Genomic DNA, 9,959 nt, shown 5'->3' on the forward strand with positions numbered 1-9,959 from the left:
GTTGGAATTCTAATGCACTGTGTGAATAACTCACAATCCATACTGAATGTGCTCTCACGGCGGGGAGGATACTGACTACTCCGAATATATATGAAGGTCATCAAAATACAAATGCTATATTAAAACAACATCATTCCAACATTATGTTGTTTGGCAGAATCTGGTTTTAAACAGATTGCTACAGAAAGGAAGGAAACACTAAGACACACTATAGCCCTGAACTTGCCCCCTTTCATCATCTGTGTTATAAATGATATGCATTAGGCCATGTAAGGTGTTCAGTTGTAGAGACGTTGAGGAATGAACCACCGGAATCCGACTCCCAAGTTCAAAACACCTCGTATTTCTGAGTCAGCCACAAACTCCTCTGAAGTGGAAATGTGCATCCTTAAAATATTGTATTCAAATCCAGCTGGCGTGTTCATTGTGTCAGAAGCTGATGCTGAGCATATTGTTTATCATAGATAATGCACACAGGACGTGATCCGCATGACGGCAGCTCAGTCTTGATCAAATTTGGTGCTGATTAGCTTGCCATTTCTCCTCAGAAGTCCTATCACATTAAGTGATTACATAAATATTAGTGCGGGAGTAACAGTGAAATGGAATACCGAGATGTATTTGGCAGCTGCTGCTAATGTTGATTTAGTGTTCTTGAAAATTCTTCGGAAAATCCTTTTTCCACCACACATACACACACACAAGTAAAACAAATACTGTTATGAACATACCCCCATGTTCATTCAAAATAACTTCTGTATGTCTGCTAAAGGTAACCTTTAAAATAAGCATTGTTATAGAATAACATTCCCCAAAGTCACACACACTCACACACTGTCTTTTGCTAACACAAACACACATATTATTGTCCTATGGGGGGGATGGTAATATCACATCAGTTCTAACATCTCTGTGCGCATGCGCACACTCGCTCAGTGTTGACCTTTCTCTCCCATCAGTGTGAAAACATCCTCTCTTAAATCAATTCACAGACTGCAGCCCCTACGCTGTGTGAAAGGCTAGAAGACACGCACGGAATGCTAAGAGCTCCTCTCACACCCCACACAGACTCCACTTTCCAACACATTCATACACACACACACACACACAGATCTCCACAGCAACATTTTATTGATAAATATGAAAAACAACTTTTTAATTTATTTTTGTGTGCTTCATGACACGCAAAGATACACAATTTAATGAGTCTGGCACAGGGGATCACGTGGATGCACTGAACTCAGGCAGCGATGTAATCAGAGAGAAAGCTTGTAGGAGTGAGAGGATAGAAAGAGACAGCATGAAAAAAGAGAGAGAGAGAGAGAGAGAGAGAGAGAGAGAGAAAGAGAGAGAGGGCATCTGCATTAGGTCCGTGGTGGGCGAGAGCAGTGCTGGTTTAATATTTGAGTGGGAATCAATGATGGCCGACAGTGCCTCCGAGGATCTTTCACAGACACCGTTCATTACTGCCTCCCTTCACCAGCAGAACTGGCTCATCTCTTTAATTTAGCTCCCTAATAAAGTCCTCTTAAAAACGCACACAATTAACGGCTACATGCCACAGCATTCCCCACACACACCTTTAGCAGTTCCCCACACCTCCAGCTTACTGCTCTTCTGGGGGTCAGCATTGCTGTCCTGTCTGTGTGTCTGTGTGTGTGTGTGTGTTGGCTTCAGATAGAATTGGAGTGTCTGTTCTGCATACTGAATCCATAGACAGGCAATGGGGATCCAGAGAGAGATAGATATAGTGTGTGTGTGTGTGTGTGCTTATGTGCAGGTAAAATCTGGACACTTTGAAAGAATTTCTGTTAAGAGTAGTCAGAAAGAAAAACAAGCATGATTTTGTGTGTGTGTTTGTAGCCCACATAACAGAAGTCGGCACATATCAGAAGCATAATTTAGTGTGGACCTTTGGAAGGGAGAAAGATAGGATTTTTGAATGTGAGCCTGGAGTTGGACACATGGCATGAGGAGAATGCGAGAATGTTCTGCTTGACCGCTGAAAACATTAATCCCCCCCTCCCCTCTTTCCTCTCTCTCTTCCTCTGATCTGCCTGAGTAGGAAAAGCATGTATGGACGAGGGCAGGAACAACAAAAGCTGGAATGTTTGGAGAGAGTTTGGCTGGCCCACTCTGCCTGGAACCACTAACACCCTCACACTACCAATAGAGACTAGGGCCGGACACAAGCATACCATCATCATCATCATCATCATAATTATCATCATCATCATCTGAGACATAAAAAGAATGACAGAAAACTGTCAAATAAATAACACTGCTTTCTTCAGAGCGACACAGCAATGAGCGGTGTTTGCGTGTCGCTCCGTAAAATAGAAAAAAAGGCTACACATGCTTAGTTCCTCCAGACTGATGGCTCTCAGAAGGATTCTATTGAAACAAGTGAGATTATGTGTGAAGTCTTAAAACAACAGGAGGCTAATGGAACGCAATTATGATAAGAAACAAACATAGAAAAGACATACAGTACAAACTTACAAATGTTCACACACACACACACACACACACACACACACACACACACACACACACACACACACACACACACACACACACACACACACACACACACACAAATATATCTGCTCTCTCTCACACATACACACACACACCTACACACACACACACACACACACACAAACACATATATATCATACACACACACATAGACGCTCTCCAATGCTTTCACTGTTTCTTACACACACACATACCCACACACACAATTTCTCACCCTCATACTAAGCGAGACGTGAGGATGAGGGTGTAGTACAAGTGAGAGGATCTGCAGAGCTAAAAAGAGTCCCAGAGCTGTGTGTGTGTGTCTTTTTTCCCCCAGGATGCCTCTGTCTCATCGCGGGGGTCGGTCGTGGCACACGCAGTCACAACGCTCGTCGTGAACCAGGTGGATCTCCTCGAGAACCCATCGTGCTCGAGAGCGCTTCCTGAAGTAACCTGGACTGGGGGAGAACTTCAGCACCTGAGGGAAGGAAAGACAGAAACAGAGAGATGAAGAGAAGAAGAAAGTGTAGAAGTTGGCAGGAGTGCATGTATGGTGAAACAGTGAAGTAATGAAGTGAAGAAATAAGAGAGAGAGAGAGAGAGAGAGAGAGAGAGAGAGAGAGAAGAGAGAGAGAACAGAGAGGGAACTTCTGTGAGAACAAAGCTGAGACAAGACCCGATTGGCCAACTCCAGCGTGTCCTGTACACCTGCCATGTGAATTTGTTCACTCTATGCTCTGGAGTGTTTGGTTTGGACTCGCTGCTCCCAACATAAAAGCAATGTTTTCTCAGGAGTGCGTGTGTGTATGCACTGATGGGGGGGCATGTTGCATTAGGAGTGTGAGTGTGTGTGTGTGTGTGTGTGTGTGTGTGTGTGTGTATGTATGTGTGTGTGTGTGTGTGTGTGTGTGTGTGTGTGTTGGGGGGTGTTGACAGTAGCCCGAGGCTCCAGACTCTGCGAGTGGCGGGTGTCAGATGCCTTTCGAAGAAAACTGGAGCGCTGTCAAGAGCCCATTGAACCCCTGCCAACCGTCTCCCACAGAGATTTATAGATCCTGCTGCGGTCGGACGCACCCCCGAGTCACCCGTCTCTCCGGAACCCTGGGCTCGGGCGCCGGGCGCTCCGACTGATGGACGTTGACCCGTCCTGTTCGTTTACACGCCGGCCAGGAGAGTTTACACTGAGAGGCCTCGGACGAGAATGTGACGCGAGACAGCGTGAGGTGACGGGGGTGAAAACATAGGCAAGGGGAGCGCAGAGCCAGCACAGCCACGCTAACCGCAGATGCTAACGGTGGAAACAAAGACGATTTATTTGTGTTCCGGCAACCGACAGTCCGGTAGTTACCATTTGTGTGGGAGATGTTTTTTATTATTATTCCCTCAGAGGAGTAACTCAAGCTTAAGAATGTAGACTTTCCAACGGCTTTAATGGGCCGATTAGCTATGGTTGCAGGGTTTCACTAAGGCTCCCGGGAGTGATGAATTGTTTTTTGGGGAGGCGATCCACAGGACAGCCCTTGATCAGCCCTTTTGAACTATCCTCAGGAGGGCTGCTGTTTGCCGTATCATTATGTCTAAATGGCATGCCCAGCCCAGGTCATCCAATCCCAGATCCGGCATGGAGACATGACAAAAATGTGAGGGAAAAATGCTTTCAACCTTGACCTTGTGGAGAGGTGAGGAGAGGAAAACGATATTAGTCAGACATGGGAAGAGAGGAGAGGAGCACTCTATCAGTGTAATATTAGTCCCTCAGCACTCATCACTTACAGGGGGGAGAGGGAAAGACGGCCAAGGCATGCATACACACACACACACACACACACACACACGCACGCACACACTCTTTGGAGATTTTTTACCTAACTGTTTACTCTGAGCTCAACTCATCGGAAACACTAACGATCCATTCCTCACGGGTGATGTCACTGACCGACAGTAGCCGAGGGTCACGCCTCACCTCGCCTCAACAACCACGGCCCAGCACCAGCCCCAAATTATGAAAGAGAGAGATGAAGGCAAAAGTGAAGGACCAAGAAGAGAGAGAGAGAGGAGAGAGAGAGAGAGAGAGAGAGAGAGAGAGAGAGAGATAGAGAGAGAGTTCTTTCCTGGCTGCAGAGGAGTGCTGAGAGTGTGGTGGTCGTGGCTGTGTGGATGTGGTTGTGGATGTGGATGTGGCAGTGTCGGGTCAGCCGGGGGATTTGGGCCGGTGTTTAAGGCGCGGGGAACATGAAGGGCTTTTTGTGTGCGCCGCCCCGATAAGAGAGCGAGAGAGAGAGAGAGAGAGAGCACGGGGAGGGGCGGAGGAGCGCCGCCACCGCATTCCCAGACGCCGCAAGAACAAAGAGCCCCGCGTCGGAACTAAACAAACACACAGAGCCGAAGAGAAGAGAGAGAGGGAGAGAGAGAGAGATGGAGGGAGGGAAAGAGAGAGGGAGGGAGAGAGGAGAAGAAAAAAAAGAACAGACAGGCCCAGGCCCAGCTCTCTCAAGTACAGCATCAAAGGGAGACGCTGACTCTTCATCTCTTCACCCTCGTCATCGTCATCATCACAAGCAGCAGCAGCACCATGACACAGCAGAGGAATGTACAGCACCAAGACCGGAGGGGGCGAGGAAGAGGGACCTAATGCACTCCACTTAAAACACTTCCTGTCTTTATATTACATGAACTTACTCTGTACGCAGCAGTTTTTCCTTGGACTTCCCTCCCACCCACCCTCTCTCCCTCCCTCCCTCCCTCCCTCTCTTCTCTCTCTCTCTCTCTCTCTCTCGCTCTCAGATGAAGTGTGGTCAAAGTACTTCAGAGGGCCGCAGCTATCCATACACTCCGATGAGGCCAAGCGATTTGTGTATATACTTCCTTTAATCACAGCTGGGCCATTTTTCAGTGAGGCTCCTGGAGAGGTCTATTCCCTGACCTCCCGTAAGTCATCAACTGGTCCAGCCATGAGTCCAGTCCCCCACACTCACCAAGCGCTCGATCAGCCATGCACCCCTACCTAACCCGTCACAGCCCCTGGTCTCTGGGACTACAGTGCTGGGCTCTGTGCTGCACACATTTGCAGGCATATGGCAGTGAGTGAGAGTGTGCAGAAATGGAGGCCTAGAGAGAGAGTGAGAGTGGAGGAGAATCTGTGTGTGTGTGTGTGTGTGTGTGTGTGGGGGGGTAATGTGTACGTGTGTGTGTGTGTGTGTGTGTGTGTGTGTGTGATAAATTGAGACGAGGAGAGACCACAGGCTGTGTGTGTGTGTTTATGTGTGTGTGTGTGTGAGAAAGAGAGTGAGAGGAGGAGAGACCGTGAGCTGTGGGTGCTTGTGTGTGTGTGTGTGTGTGAGTGAGAGACAGAGTGTGTGAGCAGAAGGAGCAGCCATGCGCTTGGGCCAAACGGATGGAAACAATGGAGCGGTTCATATATAAACAACATACTGTACTCTCTCTTTCTCACTCTCTCTCTCACTTTCTCCCTCTCTCTCTCTCTCTTTCTCTCTCCCTCCCTCTCTAATTCTCATGAATTGCTGTCAGTAAGGCTTTATTATAATGTCAAACACGCAGGGCTCTCAGACGGCTGGACTAAAGAGTGAGCCATATGGAAGTGGTTTAGTGACATGCGATCCAGACGGCTGCAAATCAACCCTCTCCCTCTCCTGGTTCCCAGGTTCCGCTGTGCCAGCCTGCACACACTGACTCAAGAAGCAGGTGACACCGAGGAACCAACGGCTGCTTGAAGTGTGCAGCAAAGAGAAAATGAAAAGTCCCTTGTAGCTATACTAGTTTCTATAGCGTATGATATGGTAAGGTACAGTATGGTATGCACGGTATGGTATGTATGGTATGTATGGTATGGTATGTATGGTATGGTATGTATGGTATGGTACAGTATGGTATGGTATGTATGGTATGGTATGTATGGTACAGTATGGTATGGTATGTATGGTATGGTACAGTATGGTATGGTACAGTATGGTATGGTATGTATGGTATGGTATAGTATGGTATGGTATGGTATGGTATGGTATGGCAGTGGTTCTTAAACTTTTTGTCTGGCGACCCCACATAAAAGTATGGCGAGGTCTGGCGACCCCACTTTCCCCAAACCCAAACCCACCCAAGTCCTTACTCAAATACCCCCCTCAAACATTAACAACTAAATCAATCAAAAAATAGAAAGCAAAGTCATTTGTTTTATTTACTCCATATGAACAAGAACCGAGAAAACCAAACAATCACGATTAAACAAGTGTAGGCTGCGCCACATCAGATCAGATATGTGCGTAGCGTGCGCGCACACACAAGCACGCACACACACATACACATGCACATGCAGCATTAGACCTACAATGTTACATTAATTATATTTATGGCGATAACAATAACAGTATTTTTTTATTTCCCTTTGCTGGTTTACTATCTTTAACAATTTCAATGGGAAGGGTGGGCATGCTTCCGTGAACATAGCAAGTTAATTCTACTGTAGGAGGAATGTTGCATACGGCGACACAGAGATTTTCCTCCACGGTGCTGAGCCGACATCTGTATTTTGAGATGTCGTTTCATTTTGACAGGTTTTAAGCTCTCATTCGCCAGATCATCGCCGCAAATCACACATTGTGGGTGGTCAAGGTTATCTTTAACTTGGCAAGTGAATGCATATTTCAGAATTTTTTTCTGATTTCCGTTTATTCTTTTTTATTCTCACCGGCCTCCCATCTGAGGATCACGGAGGAGAATACGCACTGGTAGATGGCACTTCCGAGCTTTTGTTAAATTTTTTAAGCAGCCACCTGTCCATTTTGGCTAGTAGGCTACCTATGTCTTTTGTTTTGTTTTACTTAAAATAGCGGGAACAAGTTGAGTTTGCATAGTAGTGGGAGCAGATAGTTACAGTGTTTCTATCAGCGGACCAGTAGCCCATAGACTGAACCAGATCTCATTGAAAGATGAAAACATTTCTCTCTCTTCTCTGAACTGCGTGTAAATAAGAAAAAGGCAGAAAAGGTCAATATTATTTTCCTTTGTTTCACCTAATAATAATTTCAGACTGAATACAGAAAATAATTGGCGGCCCCACGGAAGTTTTTGGCGACCCCATTTGGGGTCGTGACCCCTAGTTTAAGAATCACTGTGGTATGGTATGGTATGGTACGGTATGGTATGGTATGGTATGGTATGGTATGGTATGGTATGGTATGGTATGGTATGGTATGGTATGGTACGGTATGGTACGGTACGGTATGGTATGGTATGGTATGTATGGTATGCACAGTATGGTATGTATGGTATGGTATGTATGGTATGGTACAGTATGGTATGGTATGGTACAGTATGGTATGGTACAGTATGGTATGGTATGTATGGTATGGTATGTATGGTATGGTACAGTATGGTATGGTATGGTACAGTATGGCATGGTATGGTATGTATGGCAAAGTCCTTTTAGGCAAGTCCCTCCACTCGGCGGTCATATTGCAACGCTTTTTGGGTACTTATCGGGCATCTTATTTGGCAGAAATGCACGTGTGCAAGGCTTCACGACACCAGCGTGCTCCAGCGGCGAGTTCACAACACATGATCGGCACGATGTCTGCACAACACAGCACATAATTGGCTCAATGTAGTCACATCACACCACATGATTGGCTCAATGTATACACATGTCAACGTTTTGGCGAGGAAGGGGTGGGATATGTGTAGACAACGGCCATATTGGCGTGACAAACTAGCCCCATGCATTTCTATGGAGGATTTTTTGAGTGCTGTGTCTCCTCATTAGAAAGTCTCTGTGTATGGTATGGTATGGTATGAGGTAAGATATCATGGGTTCCTAAAGGAACATGGGAGCAGTGGTCATTCTACTAGAAATAAGTGGTGATGGGCAGCTAGGTCAAGGCCTCTGCAGGCCACAGACATTGTTCTCATTATGAAGCTGATATGGCCCAAAAACTTTTCCAGACTTAAAAAAACAAACATTCTAAGCAACCATTAGCATAGTGAAGGAGTATAGCATCTCAGTGGTGTTACTTCTAATATCATATCACCAGAGCTGCCAACCCTCATGCATTCAATTGGTGTAAAAACGTGTAGAGCCAATCAAATGAATGAATCTCACTCTCAATGTGTGAGTTGGCAGCTCTGTATCACACACAATGATACAATAGTTGTGTGTGTGGTCAGTTGGATATACCCCCCCCCCCGGTGGCGGCGTACCTCGTGCAGCTTGCTGGTGGTCTTGCCGGCGGTGCAGGTGCAGGAGTTCCAGTTGTCGGTGCCGCAGGCGCAGTTGCCCCCGCAGCGCTGGACCAGCAGGCACCGCGGGAAGAAGACGGCGCTGGTGGCCTTCAGCTCCTCCCGCAGGTTCACCGAGAAGTTCCGCGGTGTGCAGCTGTAGCGCTTCACGTCCTCGTGCAGACGGTCCAGGTCAACTGTGGAGGGGTCAACACAGATAGAGAGAGAGAGAGAGAGAGGAGGGGGGGGAGGAGAGAGAGAGAGGGGGGGGGGAGAGAGACAGAAGTAAAAAGAAAGTTAAATGGAAAGTTAACAAAGTAACAAATGACAGATAAGAATTAGAGGGAATGAAAAGGGAGGAAGTGTGAGAGAGAGAGAGAGAGAGAGAGAGAGAGAGAGAGAGAGAGAGAAGGTAAAAAGAAAATGAACAACTAACAGAAAAGATTTATAGAGAATAGAGATTTATTGAGAAGGGAGGAGAGCAGAGAGGAAAGGAGGTGAGGGAATGTGGTGGAAGGAAACAGAGGGAGTGAAGAGAGGACTGAGGAGAGGTAGAGGATGGAGGGAGAGGCCCGGAGGAGAACAAAGGCTGCGAAGTTTAGCTTTACCTCTTCAAAAACAGCAGCAGTGGATTTAGTGGTGCCGTGCCAAGCACTTAATTATGGCTAAATGAAACACACCAGACTGCTTTTTAAGAGAGGAAACTAGATCTGCACAGCTCTGTCTGGAGGTGATGCAGTGGCGGGAAGTGTACGGTTCACACATAAATCTTCATATGTGTTTCCCCTTGCACTGATAATGCCTTTCTGCATTTCAGAGTATTTCTCTGTGTTCGTATATTTGTGTGTGTGTATGTGAGAGAGAGAGAGAGAGAGAGAGAGAGAGAGAGAGAGAGCGAGTGTGTGTGTGTTAGCCCGTGTGGACATTTAGTCAAGCCCTTAGTAGGGCATTAGGGCACAGCACATACCAACTGGATTAACTTTTATATGCTGTGTTTGGACTACATGTGTGTCAACGTGTGTGTGTGTGTGTGTGTGTGTGTGTGTGATCTAGAGTCAGCAGGGCCAACTGAGGCCAGTGAGGTGGAGAAGTGCAGGGAAGTCAGGGCTCATGGCCCTAATATCCTTTGGGCTCCACCACAAATATAACACTCCCTTTAGCCTATGTGTCCAACACACACACACACACACACACACACACACACACAC

The 9,959-nt window shown here is 46.7% G+C and overlaps 1 protein-coding gene across 2 annotated transcripts in view; it reads right to left on the reverse strand.

The window, feature by feature from the left end:
* Positions 1-1,130: 1,130 nt before the first annotated feature.
* pdgfd (platelet derived growth factor d) overlaps positions 1,131-9,959 on the reverse strand; it is a 56,087-nt gene continuing 47,258 nt past the window's right edge. For both annotated transcript variants that reach the window (XM_076282348.1, XM_076282347.1), the window contains exons 6-7: positions 8,734-8,948; positions 1,131-3,001 (exon numbers count right to left, since the gene is read on the reverse strand). In XM_076282348.1, coding sequence (XP_076138463.1) covers positions 2,873-3,001; positions 8,734-8,948 — 344 coding nt within the window. In that variant the 3' untranslated portion in view covers positions 1,131-2,872. The remainder of the gene's footprint in view (positions 3,002-8,733; positions 8,949-9,959) is intronic.

This window comes from Alosa pseudoharengus, unplaced genomic scaffold, assembly GCF_046254945.1.
Source record: "Alosa pseudoharengus isolate Yale_2024_CS ecotype anadromous, Long Island Sound unplaced genomic scaffold, YU_APseudo_1.1 YU_APseudo_1.1_scf_13, whole genome shotgun sequence".
NCBI lineage: Eukaryota > Metazoa > Chordata > Actinopteri > Clupeiformes > Clupeidae > Alosa > Alosa pseudoharengus.